We start from the raw sequence: 24,544 nt of genomic DNA on the forward strand, positions 1-24,544 counted from the left end.
TCATACCTCTCCATCAACCATAACATTGAGTCTGACCATCTGGAAGCAATGTGTTTAGTCCTTGATGAGGTGATGACCTACACATAGCAAGATTTTCCGATCACCACTCATGAAACAGCTGTGGCTACTAGTTAGGAGCCTCTCCTGCATAGAGTCATGTCAGCTGTGCAGAGTGGTTGGCTGGAGACTCTCCCAAAAGGATCAGAGCTGGCATTGTGAAATTATTTTGCTGTAGAACATAGGCTGAAGGTTGTTTAGTGAGTAGTATTATTGTCTACAGAGGATACTGAATGTCACGTCATTGTTCCCCTACCACTCCATGTCCACATCCTTAAGTTGCTATATGCAAGGGTGGTTTGATATGTCTGCTAAATTTCCATAAAGGAATGGACTTTTTCATTGTGCCTTGATAGCTGGTAAGCTTGACTATTCGAGGGGTTGTAGAAAGAATTTCAACAATGTACAGTGTACATTTCATTTTTTACAGCTGTTTGAACTGATCAGTGTCAACTGCAATTGAAAATGGAGAAACCCGAGTTTCATGCTGTTATTAAACATTTTTATTTGAAGGGTTGGGCTGCTGCACAGATCAAAACAGAACTGGATGAAGTTCACATGGTCTCTCCACCATCATATGGTAATGCAAGATCAGTGAATAAAAATTAGTGAGATTGCTGAGACTATAGGTATTTCAACTGAGTGAGTGCATAATATCCTACATAGAGAATTGACTATGAAGAAACTATGTGCACAATCACAGCCCAACCTCACATTGTTGACCAAAAGTGCATTTAGCACATCATTTCAGTACAATGTTTGGATGTCTAGTGATGTTTAATAGCAGTTTGCAAGATTTTTTGCAACAGTTTGTGACTGTTGATGAAGTCTGGATCCATCATTACAGACCAGAGCCAAAATGGCACACAAAACAATGGAGAAAGGCTGGTGAAAGTGCACCAAAGAAGGCAACGACCATTTAAATAGTGGGTAAGGTGATAGGCACCTTTTTGGGACTCCCAAGGAATAATCCTCATAGATTATTTGGAAAAAGGCAGAACCATAACTGGACCCTCTTACACTTCAATGTTGGATCATTTGAAACTTGCACTGGCTGAAAAAAGACCAAGGTTGGCAAGCAAAATAGTGTTCTTTCACCACCCCGCACATCAGCGATAAAAATGGCGGAAGTGTACGAATTGGTTTCACCCTACTCACTAGGATTGGCCCCAAGTGGCTTCTCCCTGTTCCCAAACTTGAAACTTTGGCTTGTTGGGAAGAAATTTTCATCACTGGGCCAAGTTTATATCCCTAAAGGAGACTATGTCAAGAAGTAAGGAGAGTTGTTTACAAAACAAACATTTTTTCTTGCTTTTTTACCAGACTCATACATCCCACTCATATATCCCAAACACACATTACGACTCTCGTACATTCTACTAGAACAGCTGGAGTCATTGGCAGGGCTACCTGCACAACGATCCTCCTTGTTCCAATAGAGGAACCTCAGGTCTGGTCATTTCAAACATAGGCACCTATTTAGGGAGGAGGGATTTACTGTCATTGCCAGATTCAGATGTCAGTATTGAGATCAACGTACTAGTGTTGGCTGCTCAGAGTTGTACGGTTTCATGGCTGCACTACAGGTGGTGTGAATTCCATGCGAGTTGGTAGGACCCTCTGGTGGCATAGGAAGTGAGGAATGTGATCGTGCATTCCTCAGCAGTTGTGTTTATGTATCTGAAGCTTTCCAGTTACTGTCACTACTATTCACACAAAGTAACACAACTGTCTTAGTTGTTGTTCTTTTTTTACTATTCAGGTTTTGCTCATATGCTGTTGACAATTCTGTGTCTCATATTTGAATTCTTTTAGGTTTTGTCCTTTTGAAATTGTGTTCGGCTTGCCAATGTCCACTTGGTACTTTTCGGCTGCTTACCATTTTCTCTGCAATAGTCTATTATCACTCTCTATCTGGATAGTGAGTAACTAAAAATATCTACAATTCATGAGTGGTATATTCTCCAAAAATCTGAAAACTAAATAAAACAATGACTGTAAAGGATAGGAAATGAGATGTTTCTGGCATATTCTTTGACATAAGCAAAAATTTTGATGTAATTGATCATGATATTCTGTTGCTGGAACTAAATAATTGTAGAAGTCAAGACCTACCAAACAGATGGATCCTTTCTTACCTTCCTGATTGTCAATAAATCACTTGTATGAAATACCAATCGTGCCAAAGGAAGCACCTTAAAAGAAGAAAATAGCTTCAAGGATAATTGTTATTTTCCCACATATGATACTAGGCAGAAGTACAACCTACATGTCAATACAGACAGTGCAAAGATTTGTAAAGGAGTAGTATACCACAATGGCATTATGCTGTGGAGCTCCATGCCATCCCACTTGAAACAGATATCAAATGTACAGTGTATATTTTTCAACTGAAGCTGAAAGAGTATTTGCTTGACCACTGCTTCTACTCTGTTTCTGAGTTTTTGGAGAAACATTACTGTAATTGATCAAGCACTATTAAGCAAATTATTTTTTTGTTATAACTATGTTGTTATATCCAGCATGTACTGAATTATTATTTCAAAATTATAACATGTATAAATTGCATTACTACCTCAAACCTGACCTAGCCTGTATCATATGTGCAAAGTATGTACCAAATTATGAATAACAAGACCAGACAAAATATGTAAATAATTAACAGATTCTCTTTTTGGAGTAAATGGCATCTGTTTCTGATTTTTACTGATGCTCAGTGTCACATTAGGTGGTGTCTGAGACAGAAATTGCAATAGACTGAAGTCTATTATATTGTAACTTAACGCTCAACAATAAAGTGCAGGTAAGTGGAAAGGAATTTTTTGGTACACGAAACACGCATTTCTCCTTTAGTAAACAACAAATAAGAGGTAATGTGGAGGTTAAGTTTTTTAAAATAAAACTGATTATTAATTTCTTTTATCTGAGTCTACAAACATGATGTATATTTATCCAAAACGTTTTGTTTTTAACGTTTAATTGCTTTAATGACAAGAATATTTCAACTGTCCCCAAGCCAAGACCTGATTTTAACACCACAGTTTTTTTTGTTAGGCATAGTCCTCCAACTTTTGTAACAACTTACTCATCCAGTTATAAGGGGCCCTGCAGACTAACAACACTTTGAACAATGGTGTAACTTGGATTCAGTCAACTCATATTTTTCTAGAGGGACTAAGTAATAAGTGATAGGAAAAAAAATCTTAGAATTCTGTATTTGTAGTTTGACAGTTGCTCACTGAGGCACAAAGTCACATGCTATTATCTTCAACAACAGTGAAAACAAATAGCTATGAAAATCGCTACATTTTTTATATTTCACATTTCAGATTTGGGTCATTTGAGACAAAATGAGATTTTTCTTTCTTTTTTTTTCTTTTTTTTTGGGGGTGGGGGGGTGGGGTAGGAATTGGATGGGCGAGGGCTAAATATAAACCAAAAATCCTCTGTTAACAATCAAAACATATTCAATTAGAAATCACAACATATTCAATTAGAAATAGATACAAGATAATTATTCATGTATTAAGAAAACAAACAATGACAGAAGAAGACCAACAAATCAACATCAAACAAGAAGAAGTAAGACTTTGCTTGTGACCTTTCAAATTTTAATTCAATTTCTCCAATGTTCTACAAACTTTTAGACCATAAATGAGTTCAGCTTTTTATTTTTATTTTAGTTACATAATTTTTAAATATCATTTTACAGTTAACACATTTTAATAACAAAAATATTCATTCCAGCAAAATCACAGTGCAGGGTGACAGAAATACTTCCTGGTGAATGTACTCTGATAAGTATGATCACATGTCCCAAGTACTGAAGACACTGATATAAATGAAGGTATCATTTACATATTAACTAAAATAAATTTATATTTGTAATGACTCTATTTATGCTCATATAATTGTAGGATGAGCTAACAGTTCTGCATCTGAGGTCTGAGAAGTGAAGAAGGAAAGAAGAAAAATAGAGTTCAACATTCTGTTGGTGTAAAAGTCATAAGGAATGGAACTGAAGGATAGGGCCTTGTGTAAAGGAACATGCAAGCATTCACTACACGCAATTTAGGGAAACCGTTGAAAACCTATACCAGGAAGTTCAGATGTAAATTTGGATTATGTTTTCCCCAAAAAGAAGTGCAGCGAGATAATTTGGATTTCTGTCTGAAGTGAGATAAGTATAAATAAATCAACTTGCACACCTCTTCAACTAAGTGGTGATGCAGTCAATTAATATATAAGTCACTGCTATTTAATAACTGAATTCTGCAAATCCATATCAGGTAATTAACTTCAGTGTATTTTTCTTTAAAATCATACTACTGAGTTGTAAAACAAGCTCAACAATATTAATATCAGTCACAATAAATGGTTAAGCATGGAAAATGTCATCAAGAAGAAAAATATTACATATGTATTGGCTACGCCACTAATGAATTACCTACTTATCATTACTATAATTGTAAACAAGCAGCAGCAAAATTATTTCTCACATAGTGTGCACAGAAAATGCATGCAACATGCAGTTTGCTTTTTGGGAGAAGATACTTCGCAGCAGGTAATCAATAATTACCAGCATCCCTTCATGCTATCACCTTATTATTTTAATAATAAAAATAAGAGTGATTATATTTCATACAAACAAATATTCCTTAATTTTAAAGTGATGATTCACACCTAATGTAAGTGCAAATAAAAAGCAGTGATTACCATTATCAAAGTAAAATTTGTGGAAATCCATCCCTTCGACTAAATTACCTAGAGCTTCTGGTTCAAATGCTGTGAGATGTGGATCACATATTTTCCTGAAATTTTAAAGAAATACCAAAACAATTATACATGTATTCTGCATATCACACACACACACACACACACACACACACACAGACAGAGAGAGAGAGAAAGAGAGAGAGAGAGTATAATCAAAGTTACTGAAAATATTATAATTGCTTTGGCACTATGTTTTCCTCTGAAATTCTAAAGCAATGAAAGAGTGTATAATGTATTTATGGGCTGTTGGTATTAATTTTTATATCTTCTTGTACTTATTTTGTCCACAGACACGTAAAAAGTTATTGTAAATTCAATTTTTTATCTTGACAGCATTTGTAGCCTTACAGAAAGATGTTGACAATGTTGACTGGAATGAGATTTTCACTCTGCAGCAGAGTGTGTGCTGATATGAAACTTTCCTGGCAGATTAAAACTGTGTACTGGACCGAGACTTGAACTCGGAACCTTTGCCTTCCGCGGGCAAGTGCTCTACCACTGAGCTACCCAAGCATGACTCACAGTCCATCCTAATAGCTGTAGTTCTGCCAGTACCTCGCCTTCGCAGGAGAGCTTCGGTAAAGTCTGGAAGGTAGTAGACGAGGTACTGGCAGAACTACAGCTGTGAGGACGGGCCATGAGTTGTGCTTGGATAGCTCAGTGGTAGAGCACTTGCCCGCGAAAGGCAAAGGTCCCGAGTTCGAGTCTCGGTCCGGCAAAGAGTTTTAATCTGCCAGGAAAGTTTCAATGTTGACTGGAATACATTCATTGAAATTCTGAAAGTAGCATGGATAAAATATAGTGAGTGAATGCTAACTACAACTTTTACAGTAATCAGATTGCAGTTGCACCTGGGCCTTCTACAGGGATATGATCCTTGTGACCTGGCTAGGATTGGGAGTGCCATATGGATGGACTAGGATGTTGCAGACAGACAATCAAAACACTACTTTAGTTGGGGTTGGAAGAATCTTGGGTAGGATGACCCTCAGTTCAAGGCATGATGATAATCAAAGCACAGATGATGACTAAGGTTCATTTTTTCCAGTCCAATGGGGTGCTGAGTAACAAAGGGTGCACTCCTTTGTAGCTGGGTTTTGGGGTGGTGGAAGAATCAGGATCTGTGAGGATATGGCAAGAGAAATTTGTTTGTGGACTAGGTCTGGAGCCAGTGCCTCTTCCTCAATTTCTTTATGAGTCCTTCAGCATACTGGATAAGGGAGTTCTTGTCACTGTAGATATGTCATCCCCATGTGGCCAGGCTATGGGGGAAGGGATTTTCTTCCATCCCACATTCCTAGTGATCTATCCTTTCATAATAGCAGATGAGTTTTGCAACTGGAGCAGCAATGTAATTGGTGTTGACCAAATTGGACAGAATATAAAGTGAAAACTACCAATAGCAAGAAAAGTATTTAAGGTTTTAGAAAGTTTTTTCTGAACACATAATAAACGGTTCAGAAAAGAAAAGACTAGAAGTTTTTCAAAATTTGTGCTACAGAAGAATAACTGTGAAAAGGTACTGAATAGAACTGGGGTAAAGAAATTTATGGTGCAACTTCACTGAAAGAAGGAATTGGTTGTTAGTACACAAGCTGAAGCATAAATGAACCATCAGTTTGGGAATAGTTGCAATAGTTCTGCACACTCGAAGAGGCTTGCACAGGATAGTCAGGTATGGAAAGCTGCATCCAACCAGTCACTGAACAGAAGACTGCAACAAGAACATGTCTATAACTTTTGATAATACATGTAACTGAGTTAAATGTGTGTGATTATTATGGTAAAAATGATTGTAATATTGGTTTTAACAAGATGCTATAACTGATATAAAAGGCACAATTAAAGAATTTCAGAGTGCACATGATTAAACTCCATTCTGACTGTAATATGACCCATGCTATTATCTGTGGTCCTGGCATAAAGCCTACTTTTTCATTATGATTCATTTGCAGCTCTGACATATATCAGTATCAATGTACTTCTTGCTGGATACAGGAGGATCTGGGGGTTATACTTGGACACTGAATACAATATTTATTTAGCAGGATTGTGCATGCACTACTGCTAGACTTTGGATTGTGTATTATAATATTAGCCAATTGAAGTACTATGTTACACTATTCTGTGCTGTGACTTTCTCTTCACCAGTTTTACCTATGTGCAACCACATTACAGCATCATTTTCCATGAACATCTGTTTATCACAGACAGAACAAGGATGATGATAGTCAATATTATGATGGTATTTCTTCCATCAAAGTAAATAACAATTATAGCAAAAGTAATGACCATGAGAATAATTAAGACAAAAACAGCAACAAAAACACTAAAAATTATTGGTCTAGTGGTATTAATTATTATTTCTTTCCTTTCTCAGACGTTATGTCTGGTTGAAAATGGAAAGTGACGCGGACCTTGATCAAGCGTGACTTCCTTTTAACTGTACGATATATGTTACATTGCATTTAGGAACTTTCGGGTAATTGAACATGTATCAATAATAACAGATTTCTGTAGTTGTATATATACATCTGGGTGTAGCTGTATTGCGTTGACGTACTGGTGGATATTGTGCGGTATGACTCCTGTAGTTGATAGTATAATTAGTATAATGTCAACTTTATCCTGATGCCACATGCCCTTGACTTCCTCAGCCAGTTGGATGTATTTTTCAATTTTTTTGCCTGTTTTCTTCTGTATATTTGTTGTATTGGGTATGGATATTTCAATTAGTTGTGTTAATTTCTTCTTTTTATTGGTGAGTATGATGTCAGGTTTGTTATGTGGTGTTGTTTTATCTGTTATAATGGTTTTGTTCCAGTATTATTATTATTATTATTATTATTATTAACTTTACTTTGGATACAAAGATTACTTATATAAATATTGTTAAAGAAAACAAAATACAGGATAGCTTAAACAATTTAATAGCAGGACTTGATCATGAGAAAAAATTACAGTGGAGATAAGGTTGAAATAACAGTGGTAGTCAAGGAGTTGAGAGGAGGGCTATTTTAGTACCAGGCTTTGAGGTTAAGGAGGAGGAGGAGTGGGTGATCTGAGTGTAAAGATATGCATCTTGAGAGGGTGCCTTCATGAATGTGCCATGAGACAAGATTTATTTTTACAAGGGAGGTGCCATGTACCTGTATGATATACTAACTGCATTAACAAAAGGTGAAGCAACAGAAGTATGAATAAAGTTGCTTTTACTTGAAAGTAGTTGCACATTAGTTGCTTACATAACTGATACAAATGTCATTACTTTCAAAATGACTACTGCATTTAAGCATATTTTTCAACAACTGTTTTGTTTAATATTACGTATATAACAACTACATAAAAATTGACAATGTTTAAGTATAACAACTAGGAGACGGGTGAATGCTAATTTAAAATAATTGATCAGTAATCAAACAGATGAAAATAGTGTGCTGAAATGACACCCAAACCTAGATCTTGGTCTTTTGTTAGAATTAAATGATAATTAAATCAAGACCCTAAGCTGTCGACAGGCGTTGATATACATCAACGAGGACAGTTCAAAATGTGTGCCCCGACTGGGACTCAGACCAGGGATCTCCTGCTTACATGGCAGATGCTCTATCCATCTGAGCCACCGAGGGCACAGAGGATAGTGTGATTGCAGGGATTTATCCCTTGCATGCTCCCCGTGAGACCCACACACTACATTTGTAGTGCTCTTGCCCATTACACTCATTTCTCGCGGCAGACAATCTTACCGAGTCCCGTAAGAGTTTGGGCAATGCGTGTGCATCTAGCACAGAAGAAGAAGGTCAATGGCCTTGAAGTTTCTATTCCACCAGGGCTTGAATGTCCTAATTTCCTACAGTAAAAGTATGCATCATTCAATAGTGATATGGACTTCAGTTTAGCTAAATAATTATCTGGTTGGTCCAATGTGTACATTCCATTATCAAGCATTGCTATCATATATGGATTCTTTTTCTTATTGTAAATTGACAGCCTCATTGATAAAAGATGATGGAAAAATGTCTCTTTCGCACTGTCTTACTTATAGAAGATACACTGATACTTAATTGTGGCAAATAAAGAACATCTGTTGCTTTGAGCCACGACATAGTAATGTTGCGGAGTATGACATCACTTATCAGTCAGAGGTTAAACGTTATCTTTGATTGTCCTAGAAAAAAATAGAAAACAGTAGCTGCAATTTATCTGAACCTGGAATTATTTATGAACACGTGTACGTTTCAGCTATAAAATTCTTGCCTGGTATGCTACTTGCATTGAGAGATCAATACCCACAAGGGAATAGGTCCAATAAGACATATTGAAACCTACCCTGAATTTTTTTACACAGGAAGGAAACAACAAAAGAAATTCACTGTCAAAATTTTAGTTGGTAGAGGTTCTGCAAGTATTAAAAAAGGCTGAAAATTGCCAAATTCGTAGTGCATCAGGTAGCGGTAGAAATGTACACCCCTACTGGTGCCGTAGCAACTGCGCATGCGTAACTAGGCACACAGACAGCCAAGGTTGGTGGTACATTTGTAAACAGGAAACACAACACAACCAGACTGTAATTTTTAAAGGAAGTTTCAGGTTACCGTTCGTTGATAATTTCTCTGACACTACAGTGTACAGTTATTATTCTCTTGGATTAGCCACTCAAGTAACATCTATTACAAATTATCAGTTTCTTTTTTCAGTATTGGTAAGTATTGACAATACAGATAAAGCTGCATTAATATTTATTGTGCTTTCGTAAGGCATGCCTGATAATAGTACCCTTTTTTCCCTTCCAGTTTCACCATAATGAGGAATCAATTAATGTTCTCAATTTAGCAGTGATGAAATATGAAGAATGTGATTTCCAGCCAAAATCACGTACTGCTCTTGAGGATGTACATGTGTGTCATTCATTAGTTGATTTCCTTGACATTCATTCAAGTGATATCGACATTTCATTTGAAATTGTGGATAAGTTAGAAGAAATGGGAAATACTGTGACAATTCCATGAATTGTGATTTGGAAAAAATTAGTTGTGCCAGTAACAGTTCTGAAGAAGAATACCTTCCAAGTCTAAAAAAAGACACATACCGTCACACCTTTCAGTGACAAATAAAAGGCAATGAGATATTGGTTAAATGAAGGCGAGAAAAAAATGGTTGAAGTTATGCAGTGTGCAAAGGCATTTTTGATTCATGAAATCTGGGCATGAACTGAACAAATGGAAGAATGAATTACATGAAGTAAGAAATATGCGCCAAACTGAAACCCAAGACCATCTGAATGAAAAACTGAAAGATTTACAACTACTCATGAGAGGCTATGCACCATTACCGTTGGAGATCTATGAGACTGGGTCCTCTAAATTGCATCTGACATGAACACTGCAACCTGGCTATGCGGGTTCAAGAAATTGTACGGAATAGGAAGACAGAAAATTACTAAGTGTACATCACATAAATGTATAGGACAGCTCTGCCTGTGATAGACACTACTACAGAGAAGTTCATAGCTGACATAAAGACGAAACTTGCTCTTATCCCTGGAAAAATCAATGAATGCAATGACATAAGTGTATACCATAATGCCAGTGATAAGTATGATTGGGTTACTGTTTCCACAGCTGTATATCTGTCTTCAAGAACTGCAAGACAAATTAGGAACCAAAATAAAAAAGGGACTGTTTAGTTACAAAAATCTTGTAATCAGTGTATCAAAATCTGGAAAAAATGTGAAAGAATAATTTTCAACATTTTGTTCAAAACATATTCCTACCAGCTGCAGAAATTAATTCATTGCTTTTGTTGGATTCATGGCCTGGACATAACAATGCCTCTATTTTTGTGGAGGACGACAAAAAAATCTGTACATGTAATGTGGATTCCGTCTGGAACTACTACTCTGATTCAATCTCCCGATAAAGAATTTTTTCGACAGTGGAAAGCATTTTTCAGGAAATTATCAGACAACATAATTTCCAATGCCTCTCTTTCATTTCAGGTTTATCAGTGGAACAATATTCTTAAGCTCCAGTCATTTGTGCATACCAGTTTTCTTCACCACGCTTTACAAATTTGATCAAGTATGCCTGGTTTGCAGCGCAATATGCAGAACAGCAACCAGGACCATTTCTGACTTGATCCTAGCTCTGTCTAAAGAAAACTAGTGGTTACTGCAAAGTACCTGACTGAATCAATTTTTCCTTTGTCCGGTGTGCCTGGTGCAAGAAAAATGTTTGCTTTTGTCATTCAATAGACACTTCAGATTTTTGTGATGACTACAGGGAGTAAACAACGAACTGTTTCACTGATAGTCAAAGGTACAACGTTTAAACATTATTATAAGGAATGGCCTACAGGAATTGTTATAAAATGTAGTACTGCATCAGTCACTGCAATGATTTTATTTTCTCTGCTAGCCACTTTTATAAGAATTACATTGCAAGAACTGAACTGTAATATGAAGTTATTCAAAAAATGTTTGTATAGTTTAAACCAGGTTTTCAACAGAGCAAACAAGCTAAAAAGCATGAGAAAAAGAGAATTCTGTCTGGTGTACACACTAGGCCTCTTGCAGTCTTTCAACTGGACGTCACTGCAGCTACTTATGTGTCCCTAATCTTCCCCAGTCCCCTAATCAGAAAATGGAGACCTGCAATTTAATATGGAATCTGAATCACCTGTTTTTCATGGCCACACCAACATCTGTGAGAAGTAAATGCTCAGTTAAAAATCATAGTGAAAAAGTTGTGGTCTGAACAGGATTTGATCCTGAACTCTCTGGATCATGAAGCTCACATTTTGCTTCTAGACCATTTTTGTTTCGAAAAGAAAACAAAAAAGAATATAACCATTATACCTTACAAGTGTAGTGGAAACACCAGCTGTGTCACCTCTTTAAGTGATGCTCAATGTCAGTAATTAGTATTCTGTTTATAAATCTCTCCTCAATGGTAATGAGAAGCCAGCAAAAAATGGCAGCCGACATACAAGGAAAATTTCGGCCAGTGCTAAAGAGAGATAGAGCTGCAATTTTGAGTAAAGTGCATGATCTCCACACATTTCATGTTTTCATACAAATTAAGACACTTAAATTCTTCCTTCCCTGTGTTATTTTGCATACTCCATCAAGAACAGTGCGCCCGCCATGCAAAATAATTCTCACTGAATAGCAAAGTTTCGCATTGTGGCTCTAACAAGATAGAGTTGCATCCTGTATGCTGAATAATAGCTCCAGAAACTAAAAACTAATAACACAGCATTCATAGGCAATGTTCACTATCTTGTGTTCTCTTCCATTCCCTCTAGTATAAATGATTCTACTCGTATACAAGTGAATGGTAGTGAATTTACCGCAAATGCTCATTCGCACGTCTTTGCTTCCATACACTCCACTGTAAACCAGGCTTTACATGCTTAAAACTGGTGTCTGTGAACTCCGGATAATTATGCTATGTGGCGCTGCATGAGTGATTCACCAAGTCGCGTGCTAAGTGGGCAGGTTTGTACAGACTGCTGTTATAAGCTGTTCCTCATGCAGCAAAAAATGTGCAACTTCAACATTTTTTACAAAATACTTGCAGTGCCTCTTAGCAGCTAAAATTTTGACAGTGCATCTCTTTCGTTGTCCTCTTCTTGTGCAAAAATTTTCAGGGTGGGGTTCGACATGTCTTATTGGACCATTCCCTTGTCAGTTAGTTTCATGTTTCATTTGGATGCCACATTTCAGTCATTGCCATGATTTTTGGGTATTGGCATTGATATTGCTGTTTGTACTGCTATTGGTTCTTGTTTTTTTCTATTTTTTATTGGTATTGGTATTTATTTTGAGCTATACATATGAAGTGATGTTTTCAATACCTGTGCTGCATTTTGTTAATATTGGTGATATTAGGCTATATGTGTTGGTAATGCCTTCTGACTTTCTGCTGCTACCAGTTTTTAGCTTCTTGAATTGGTAATGGCATTTCAAGTTGAGGTCAAGAGATGTTTTCTATACCAGTTAAAGGTCATTACTTCTTCTAAACTGGCTGGTTTTGAGCGCGAGTACTCGTGTCTGCTCAGGTACGTGCTCGCGATTAGGTGCAAGGTCGTGGAGTGGGGCGGGAGGGGAGGGAGGGGAAATGCGCGCGCACGTTTGAATAGGGCCGCAGCGTGCCTATTGAATTCGCACCGACTGTGTAATGTTTAACCAGCGATGACAGGGAAAAAATCAGGTTTCGTTGCGCTGTTGAAGGAGAATATGCAAAAACTGGCCGTGCTGAATGAAATAAGGCGCATTCACTGTGTCATCCACCAGGAAAACTTATGTGCAAAGAGTATCACTCTAAAAAATGTGAAGAGTGTTGTTGTTCATACAACCAATTATGTAAGAAAGCATGGGCTACAACACAGGCAATTTAAAATCTTTCTTGAGGATGTAGAAAGCCAGTATGGTAGCCTGCCTTATTACAGCGAGGTCCACTGGCTTAGTCGTGGCGAATTATTAAATCGATTTTTTTGCCTATTAGATGAGATATATATGTTCATGGAAATAAATAACATGTGTTTTCCTGAATTGAAAGAGCCTTCATGGAAATGTGATCTCACGTTCTTAGCAGTGTACAGGATGGGTGTATGGGCAGGCGGTGGGCGTTGTGGAATAATAGGGTAATTTTTAGAGAAAGCATGTTGAAAGGGGCTACATGGGCCTAGGGAGGTGAGGGTGAGCCAGAGCTTATAATTTGGCGAACATTGTTCGTGAAGCTACCGAAAGCTGTTGTCTGCCAAAACTAAGTCCACAGTGCCGCAGCACCGGGAGAAGCGGGAGATGTTCAATGCTACAGGGCGCGCATCCGACTTGCGGGTGAGCAAGAATACCAGAGCGAGCCCGGCGACGGGCGGCTGGGTATATTCGACGCACCACGCAGCTTCCTCCGCCCTGATTGGTCAGGACCGAGCAAACCGTGCGGGTGGCATGGAACTTCCCAGAGCGTTGCCTGCTAAGCGATGCCTGGGGCAGCGTTACCTTGTAAGCACATGAGAGAAGCGCGTGATCAAGGTGCTGACTTTCTGTTACTAGACTGTGGGATGAAAGAATTTACAGGCAGCTAACACTGCCGGCCGTGGCTTGGCCGCAATGGAAAAATGATGTTACTCTTTGGGTGCTCGTATAATAAAGTAAAATCTCCTACTGTCTGGCTCATCCTTTACAGCAGATTTAACTAGCCATCTGAATGCTTTGAACATTTCACTACAAGGTAAAGATCTGCTAATTACTCATTTCATAGATCGAATACGAGCTTTTAAAATGAAATTGACACTTTGGGTGAGTCAGCTGGAAACAGGAAATCTAGCTCATTTTCCTAAATTATCATCCATGCAAGATGTTCACAAAGACTGTGAACATTATTCACATAGTTTAGTTGCCCTTGAGGGAGAATTTGATCAATGGTTTCAAGATCTGACAGCACTAGACAGTGATTTTGATCTGTTCTCCTCTCCATATTCAGTGAATATTGAAGAGATTCGTCCTGAGCTGCAACTAGAATTTATTGACCTGCAGTGTGACAGAGAATACAGAGACAAATTTCAGAACAAGAAAAACATTTTGGAATTCTACAGACACTTCCCTCAGGATAGATTTCCTCGTTTGCACAAACTGGCAGCTACAATAATATCAATGTTCGGTTCCACATATGTTTGTGAACAACTGTTCTCTGCAATGAAATGTAACAAGATGCGCCTGAGAAACGCATTGTCTGATCAAAATTTAAACTGCACACTGCACCTACAATGCACAAGAACAATTACTCTGAACATAGACACAATTGTAAAGGGCAAAAAGTACAAGATAACCGAGAATCCCGCACTTCAGTGACACCTTTTATTGTGTAACAGTTCACAAATTAATATGAATGTAGAGGCATACACTAAGCTAATAAAATTATGTGGCACGTGTACATTCTCCTTTATTTGTTTCATTTGTTGCAGTAATAATTCGTGAGTGATATCCCTGCAGGTGGCCGCGGATTTACATTGACTGGCGGCAGCTGTTGTGTGCCCCACGTGACTCTCCCCACTCTCCGCTCTGGTCAGGTAGTGGGGGTAGCGTGCTCGCGCTGCTCCGTGCTCGCGCCTTGCTGCTCACAGCTTGCTCCGCGAGCACGTAAGTTGTGAAGCCCTGTTCTAAACCAACCACTGTATTGTGTTTCTGTGGGTGTTTCATTTTATATATTTTACAGTTACCATGATCTTGTTGCTGTTATTTTAGATTTTAGTTTGTCTCCATGCAAATCTCTTAACTGGTTGTCCAGTTAGCTTCAATATTTATTATTAAGAATTTGTACAATTCTGTATTTTTTTTTTTTTTTTTTTTTATTTTGGTGCATGGGAATGGGTAACATCACTGGCTGCCAGTTTGAAATAATGTTTGTATTGCATTTTGGGCTTTTTATGACATCACTGGTCAAAGTCAATGGATAGAACAAAAGTCTGTGATATATCTTTAATTTTTGTCTTCTTTCTGCCAGCCAGTGCTTCAACATGTTTGTCACCAATTCCTTGAATGAGCAAATTCTCATCATTTGATACTACCACTCATGAGTTTTATCATCAATCTATTAGGTTGGTGCTTAAGTTCTTAACATTTTTCCACTACTTTAATAGACACAACAGATACACATGACAGAGACTTTAGTCATCAATAATATATTCCTTCACTATTTACAACAGTCTGCCAACACTGGAGTAACTTTTTGATTCTGCAATGTAGAAATCACATGGTTTTGAGGTGAAAAACTCATTGAGCCATGTCTGAAGTGCATTTTCATCCAGATCAGGTGCATAATGTTACATCCCAATCCAACTCCTATATAGTGTTTTTTTATCAGTCTAGCAGAATGTGGGTGGGCATTATCGAGTAGCAGCATCACTTCACTTCCTGGTCATTGTTGTTGACAGTAAATGTCAGCAGTGATGGTTACACCTCGAGGAAGCCCCACACTGTCCCTGTTCCACCAGATGCATAACATTATCTTTTGTGGATGCACACAGGTCTTTGTGTGGAAAGCTGCTGCTTTGTTTGGGCTCAACTATTCCTTTCTTTTCCTTATGTTTGCATAAAGACATATTTTGTCATCAGCAGTAACAACACAGGATAGTAATGGTCAGTGTTGTTCACAAGCCAATTAATGATGAGCAAGCAGACATGCACATATGGCCACCTGCTGATTTTTGTGATTTTGGCTTGGTGCATATTGTACCTTTGCTTCTGATTTTTGAATCTTGCCCATTGCATGAAAATGTTGCACAATGGTGGAATAATTCATTTAAATTATCTCCATCAATCCCTGAAGGTCTCCCTGAATGTGAAGGGTCATTAATGTCAAAACTGTCCTCCTTGAAATGTGAAAACCATTTTCTTGTCATGCTCTGTCCAAAGGCATTATCCCCATATACGGCACAAATGTTTCTGGCTACCTCCACTGCTAGAACGTAAACAGAAGAATATGTCTGACATTTCTTGTCCACATCACTAATCTTAGAGTGGCAAACTCTTCACCCTTCACATTCTGCAACAATTTAGTTTTAATAGAGTCTCCAGTTATTCGTATTTTGGATTGCTCTAGGTGCATAATAATTGTTTTATAGTCATCTGGTTATGCTGCCCAAAAAAGGATGCATCCTACTTACTCATCTTTCACTTCAAAATTCAAAACATTTCACTTATTAGAATGGAAATTATTTTGTATAAGTATTCTTCTACTGATGTATAGTTCTCCAGTTGAGTTGTGATGAGTGTAGCCAGTAAACCAACTCTTTTGTAAAGTTCTGAGCCTTCATATATGTTTTAATTTGTCCCACGTCTCTTTCGAGATTGTTGTGTTCTGCAGGTGCATGAAATTGATGAATGAAGTTACATCATGATATTAGCTCTAACATTACACACCTTTGCCTCATTCTCCAGTTCACCTGAGATGTATTCCCACAGCTTTGCATGATGAAGGTATGTTTTCATTGCAAACTGCCATGTATTGTGATTAACTTTTCCTTTCACTTTTTCTGCAAGCAATACTGAATTCAGTTCTGTAATTCCAGTTTCAAATAGATAACTGAAATTGGTTATTTTCGATTTCCTTTTCTGGAATCTTTAGAAATCTGAATTTCCTGTGCTCATAACCTGTTGCTTTTACTTTAATTTTCAGTATTTTTAATTTTGTTTCATACACTGAAGTACCAAAAGAACTGTAAGCAATACTGAATTCAGTTCTGTAATTCCAGTTTCAAATAGATAACTGAAATTGGTTATTTTTGATTTCCTTTTTCGGAATCTTTAGAAATCTGAATTTCCTGTGCTCATAACCTGTTGCTTTTACTTTAATTTTCAGTATTTTTAATTTTGTTTCATACACTGAAGTACCAAAGAAACTGGTATAGGCATGCATATTCAAATACTGAGATATGTAAACAGGCAGAATAGGGTGCTGTGCTCAGCAACGTCTATATAAGACAACAAGTGTCTGGCGCAGCTGTTAGATCAGTTACTGCTGCTACAATGGCGTTGTGGTGTTATAGTCAGCACACAAGCGATGGGACATAGCATCTCCGAGGTAGGGATGAAGTGGGCATTTTCCCGTATGATCATTTCATGAGTGTATCATAAATATCAGGAATCTGGTAAAACATCAAATCTCCGACATTGCTGTGGCTGGAAAAAGATCCTGCGAGACAGGACCAATGAAGACTCAAGAGAATTGTTCAACATGACAGAAGTGGAACCCTTCTGAAAACTGCTGCAGATTTCAATACTGGGCCATCAACAAGTGTCAGCGTGCGAACCACTCAACAAAACACACTCAATATGGGCATTTGGAGCTGAGGGCCCACTCATGTGCCCTTGATGACTGCACGACACAAAGCTTTATGCCTTGCCTGGGCCTGTCAACACCGAAATTGGACTGTTGATGACTGAAAACATGTTTCCTAGTAAGACAAGTCTCGTTTCAAATTGTATTGAGTGGATGGACACGTATGGGGATGGAGACAACCTCATGAATCCATGGACCTGCATGTCAGGAGGGGACTGTTCAAGCTGGTGGAGGCTCTGTAATGGTGTGGGGCATGTGCAGTTGGAGTGATATGGGACCCCTGATATGTCTCTGATGGGCGCCATGTACAAAAGCATCCTGTCTGATCACCTGCATCCATTCATGTCCATTGTGCATTCTGATTTGGGCACTTCCAGAAGGACAATCCAACACCCTACAGATTCAGAATTACTACAGAGTGGTTCCAGGAATATTGTTCTGAGTTTAAACACTTCCACTGGCCACCAAACTCCCCAGACATGAACATTACTGAGGATATCTGGAATGCCTTGCAACATGCTGCTCAGAAGAGATCTCTACCCCCTCATACCCTTACGGTTTATGGACATTCATTGTGTCAATTCCCTCCAGCACTACTTCAGGCATTAGTCAAGTGCATGCCACGATGTGCTGTGGCACTTCTGCATTCTTGCAGGGGTCCTACATGCTATTAAGCAGGTGTACCAGTTTCTTTGGCTTTTCAGTGTATAAACCCTTGTTTTTTGTAAGTAATGTTGTGATAAGTCACTATTTCTGTAAACTTGAAGATGGTTAGAAATTTCTTTGTTTCTTTTTCTGTGCATTATCCCATGAAACAGGCTACAGAAATTATGATACACTGCATGCTTTGCTGTTTATTCATCATATTTCTTATTTCAAGTAAACTGTGCACCTACACATTGGTAAATTTTTCTTGTGTAAGTCTTGACAAATTGTCTACAAATCAGTGAATCTCTATCACCTATGATAACATTTATTTATTTTCTCTCAGTGAGTTCTTTTGTCTCACTCTTTTCAAAGACAAAAGTGACTCATCAAAAATTCAGTTCCAATCTAGCAGACTGAGCAGATGAGTACGGGGTTATCAATACAAAATGAAATCTTTGTAGCACAAGGGTTAGTATAATAATGGGGAAATAAATAAATAAATAAAGATTTGGATGTGCTGCTGAAAACAGCACAATGAACGCATTATCATAGCAAATATAGGTACAAAGCCAACACACACAATGGTAGTACATGTTTATATGCTACTAGCTCTGCAAATAATGAAGAAATGTATGAGATAAAAGAAATTATTCAGATCACCATGGGGGGACAAAAATTTAACCATTAATGGGCTTGGATTCCAGTAGTAGGCAAGGGAAGAGAAGAAAAATTGTTAGACTTGAGAGAAATTATGTATTGACAAGACAGAGATTGCAAAACCAGATTTTAAACTGCAAATGATTCCCATGGGTAGAGTTGGAAACTGATCATAATTTATTGGTCATAAACAGTAGATTTAAATGGAAGAAATAGCAGAAAGGTGGTAAATTATGGAAATGGAATCTGGATAAGTTAAAAGAAACAGGGACTGTTTAGAGTTTCAAATGAAAAAAAAAATTCAACAATTATCAGCTTAAACAGCAAAAAGGAACATAACAGAAGATAAAAAGGTAGTTTAAAGATGGTATAATGAAGGCAGCAGAGGAACAACTAGGTACTGTATGGTTAAATGATGGTGGCATCCTCTTAAGTAAAATATTCCTGAGCTAAAATAGTCCCCCATTCGGATTTCTGGGTGGGGACTACTCAGAAGGATGTTGTCATCTGGAGAAACCAAACTGGGATTCTATAGATCAGACTATGGAATGTTAAATCTCTCAATTGGGCAGGTAGGTTAGAAAATGTAAAAAAGGAAATTGATGGTTTGAGTTAGATATACTGCAGTGGGCATTACTGAAGTTTGGTGGCAGGAGGAACAGGACTTCTGGTCAGGTGAATAAAGGGTCATAAATACAAAGTCAAATAAGGGTAATGCAGGAGTGTGTTTAATAAGGATAGGAATGCGAGTAAGCTACTATGAACAGCATATCGGATGCATTGTCATAGACAACATAGACATGAAGCTCATCCCTACCACATTAGCACAACTTAACATGCCAACTGGCTCAGCAGATGATGAATAGATTGAAGAAATGTGTGATGAGACGAAACAAATTATTCAGATAGTTAAAGAAGACAAAAATTTAATTGTGATGGGGGACTGGAATTCAGTACGAGGATAAGGGAGAGAAGAAAAATATTGGGTGAATATGGACTGAGGGAAAGAAATGGAAGAGGAAGCCACCTGGTAGAATTATACACAGAGCATAATTTAATCATCACTAACACTTGGTTTAAGAATCATAAAAGATGGTTGTATACTTGGAAGAGACATTGAGCCACCAGAGTATTTAAGATTGATTATATAATGGTTATGCAGAGATTTAGGAACCAGATTTTAAATTGTAAGATGTCTACAGATGTGGTCTCTGATCACATTTTATTGATTACGAACAGTAAATTAAAACTGAAGAAATTGGAAAAAGGTAGGAAGTTAAGGAGATGGGGCATAGATAAGTTGAAAGAACCAGAGGTGGTTGAGAGTTTCAGAGGGAGCATTAGACATTGATAGACTAGAACAGGCTAAAGGAATGTACAGTAAAAGATGAATGAGTAGCTTTAGGAGACGAAATAGTTAAGGCAGCATAGGATTAAATAGGTAAGAAGACAAGGTCTAGCAGAAAGATTTGGATAATACAAGAGATACTGAATTTAATTGTTGCAAGGTGAAAATTTAAAAATGGAGCAAATGAAGCAAATGAAAGGGAATAAAAATGTTTATGTGTGTATTTGGATCTGATGGGTACCCAACAGCGGAGTCATCAGCAACCTTAGACTTATGAAAATAAACAAATGTGGAGATGAACTAGAAGTGTTGTACATGCTTACATTCGAAATGACCACACAGTCACTCTGTACCACATGCACTCTCACCAGTTAGGAGGGAAGAGAGCTAACCAAGAAATTAAAACACAGAGGACAGAGGAAACAAAACACAGAAGAACTAAAAGAAAAGCACAAGGAAATGTGACTGGCTGACCACCTACAAAAAACTAGGGTGAGCCAGCCACCTTTTGACACATTAAGAACATCTCCCTAAGATCTTGTTCAAAAAGTTGTACAATTCACAGAACTTTAAAACCCTAACCACATTCATTTGATCATTACATAAAATTTATGGCAAACCTGCCATAGTCCGCGGATTGGCAAATAAAATGTGATCTCTATGCCACAAACACCACACACTGGAGGGTCATCTCGCTGGAGTAAGAATCCATGTGCCATAGGGCTGTGGCCTATGCAAAGAGGACTAAGAACGACCTTGTACTGCCATTGTGGCTGAAAGGTAGTACTCCACGGCCAAGTTGGACTTGATGACACGGAGCTTGTTATCTGTCACTACTAGCCACTCATCTTCCTATTGACATATGACTTTATACCTCAACAGTGAGGTGATAGCATGCAGGGGGATAGCACACCGAAATACCAGAGGATCATGACATGCCTCCTTGGTTGCTCGATCTGCCCTTTCATTCCCTGCAATTCCAATGTGCCCAGGAACTCAACAGAAAGACACCTCCTTCCACAGTCGTTGTAGTTGTAGGAGGGCTTCCTGGATATTCTGGGTTACTGTACCTGTGGGATAAAAATATTGGAAAGAGTAAAGGGCACTCAGAGCATCTGAGCAGATGAGAAATTTAACACCGGGAGAATGTCTCACCTGCTCCAGTGCTCACAACGTTACATATAATTCTGTGTCAAAAATGGTAAATTCTGGAGGCAGTCTGACCTTAAGGACACAATCCGGGAAAATGACAAAACAACCAACAGAGTCCCCCTGCATAGACAAATCCGTAAAAACAAGTACACGGTCATGGTACTCAGATAAAATACAGGGAATGTTGCATTAAAAACGGAATCAGGACTGCCATCTCTCCTGTACCACACCAAATCTAAAATCACTTGGTTCTCTCCAGAACACAGGGTGGCAGATGGTTAAAACCCTGGATTTGGGGTCATGTTGGCTCCACACCACACATCACACACTGCACACGGATCCCAAACGGCATCCTGGCTTGTGGATGGTTGGAGAAAAGGTATTCCAGAAGTGGATGAGTGGACAGTATGGTGTGCAGGTGAAGTTGCAGCTGCAAGGAGCTTACATGCCTGGCATACCATGAGGAGCTGGCATCAGATGGTAAATGGCAGCTTCCCTGCCTCAGCACGGATGCTATGTATGGGACTGGTCTGATAAGCACTCTTGGCCAGCTGAATCCTCTCATGATTGACAATGACCCATGAGTAAGAGGGCCTCGCTGACCTATACACCGTGCAACCATAGCCTAGCTGCGAACGCACAGAAGCCTGGTAAAACTGAAGGAGATGTGCCCTGTCTGCTCTCCAAGACCTGTGGCTAAGGCACTTTATGATGTTCAGTGCCTTCAGGGTTCTGGCTTTCAGGTCTCGCAGGTATGGTAACTATGACAATTGGGAGTCAAAAATGAGGCCCATAAACTGCACTGTGCCTCTAAAATGTAGGATGGTGTCCCCCATATTCAAGGCAGGCAAATTAAAAAGGCAATGAGAATGATTAAAATGAACACACGCATACACTTCTCTGCAGAAAACAGGAAACCAGTCTTTGCAACGCACTCCCATAACCTCCGCACTGTAAGTTTCAACTGACGGCTCGATGTTGAAACACTGGAGGAGGAACAGAAAACAGCAAAATTGTCTACAAAGAAGAAGTACTGTACAGGACTCCTCACCATAGACATGATACTGTTGATGGTTATGGCAAAGAGGGTAACACTTAAAATACTGCCCTGAGGAACACCATTCTCCTACTCGACTCGATCAGATAACGTGTCACCAATTCAGGTCCTAAAAAACCCCTGAAACAGGGAAGGCCGTATGAAGATGAGGAGGTGGCCATGAAAGCATCACTGAAGCAGTTGTGCAAGAATATAGTGTCTCCAAATAGTATCATATGCCTTACTTATACCAAAGAATATGCCAATACAGGAGAGCCTGCTGAATAACCACCTCTAGGAGGGTCAGATTGTTGACAGTGGACCGAAATCCTCGGAATCCACACTGAGAACAGCTAAGGAGTTGCCTCGTCTCTAACAACCAGACCAGACTATGGTTAACTATTCACTCCTGGGTCTTTCCTACACAGTTCGTTAAGGTGATACTCCAGTAACTACTGGGACATGTGCAGTTCTTTCCTGGTTTGAGGAGAGGGATCAGAATTCCTTTGATGCCACTAGCAAATGTCAAATCATGCAGTACTGGATTTAGTCATGACCAGGTGCAGTGTCACAGATCTCAGTCAGTGCTTATTCAAGCTCGCACATGGAGAAAGGGGAGTTGTAGGCCTCAGAACTGTTGGAACTGAAGTCCAACTTTTCCCTCTGTACAGCTGCACGATAGCGACAAAACGCCAGATCCTGGCTTGCATTGGCTGTAGTTTGTGCAAAATGTTCAGCCAGCATCAGAGCAATGTCCCTGGGTGTTGTTTGCAAGCACCCCTGTTTCAGCACTGCTGCTATCAGTAAACAATTGCATTTACTGGGAATCCTCCAGATGGCTTCCCATACTTTTATAGAAGAAGTGGAACAATTGATGGAGTCCAGGAACACTTTCCATTACCTTTTCTTACTCTCATTAATGACGCGACGTCAGTCAGTCAGTATTTAAAATGTTGAAGAGCCATACGTCTTTCCCAGATTGCAGAACAGAACTCATCTGTCCACCAAGGTACTGGTTGCCTCCTAAGATAACCTGAGGACTGTGGGATCGAGAGACCAGTGGCAAGATGGATCACTCGTGTGACATGGTCCACCCATCCTTGGATACTGCCGCAGTGTTCAAACACAGCCAGCTGGCTGAAATGCATCCAGTTAATGGAAATAACTTTCTAAGTTGGTCTTCTTATGGAAAGAGGTGGGCCAGTTCAAGATTTGCTGCCACTTTTAGATCAGTTGGATTGCAACTGCAAATGTGATCATCTTAGGTTTCTACTCTGTATAGTTTCCTTATAGTAACAGTGTTTAGTTTGAAGTGTGAGAATAGTGCAGTTCTTTTACAAAGTTTAAAATTTGTGGATCATTGCAAGATGTAAGTGAGAAGTTATCTGTTTACCAGTCAGCCAAAGAGAGAAAAAGTGCAGACTACAGACTATACAATCGAGTATGAAGGGTAATGAAGTATCTCCCAGAGATAAAAGAGATGCATATGCTAACTGGCCTGGCTTTTATAACCACATAGGTGCATTTTGGAGAAGAAAGAGTCACTAAGGTAACGGAAAGAAAGACAGAATTTACCTTCCATAAGAACTATCAATAAAAGAAATGCCATGTGTTATACAAAGAAAAGTACCCTGAACTTCCTGTTACATATAAGACATATCATAAAACATTTAACAGAAAATTCATCCTATCATTTGGGTACCTATGTACCAATTCCTGCTCAGCGAAAGACAAATTTCAAGCAGAATTAAAAGATTTGAATCCAATTCTTACACAAAATATCTCTCAAAAAGAACAATTAGAAATTACAAATAAAATTAATGTACTCAGTAAGGAAGACCAGGTTCACAATCTATATTTCACCCAAGAAAGCAAAAAGTGAGTCAAGAAAGTAAAAAAAAGATGGCAGAAAAAGAAGTAATTTGCATGAATGCATGAACTATCAAAAAAACCTACCCTTGCCAAATATCAATGCTAATGATATTTATTACAAGTGTTACTTATCATTTTACAGTTTCAACATCC

At 38.5% G+C, this 24,544-nt stretch overlaps 1 protein-coding gene and 1 non-coding gene across 15 annotated transcripts in view; one reads left to right on the top strand and one right to left on the bottom strand.

Moving 5' to 3' along the window:
- Window positions 1-24,544, bottom strand: part of LOC126261336 (calcium/calmodulin-dependent protein kinase type II alpha chain) — a 1,016,317-nt gene that overhangs the window by 21,632 nt on the left and 970,141 nt on the right. For all 14 annotated transcript variants that reach the window (XM_049958533.1, XM_049958541.1, XM_049958530.1 and 11 more), the window contains one exon: window positions 4,774-4,868. In XM_049958533.1, the coding sequence (XP_049814490.1) occupies window positions 4,774-4,868 (95 nt within the window). The remainder of the gene's footprint in view (window positions 1-4,773; window positions 4,869-24,544) is intronic.
- On the top strand, window positions 5,479-5,552 carry Trnas-cga (transfer RNA serine (anticodon CGA)). Its single transcript has one exon. It is a non-coding gene; the product is annotated as a tRNA-Ser (tRNA).

The sequence above is a fragment of the Schistocerca nitens genome, chromosome 1, assembly GCF_023898315.1.
Source record: "Schistocerca nitens isolate TAMUIC-IGC-003100 chromosome 1, iqSchNite1.1, whole genome shotgun sequence".
In the NCBI taxonomy this organism is placed as follows: Eukaryota; Metazoa; Arthropoda; class Insecta; order Orthoptera; family Acrididae; genus Schistocerca; species Schistocerca nitens.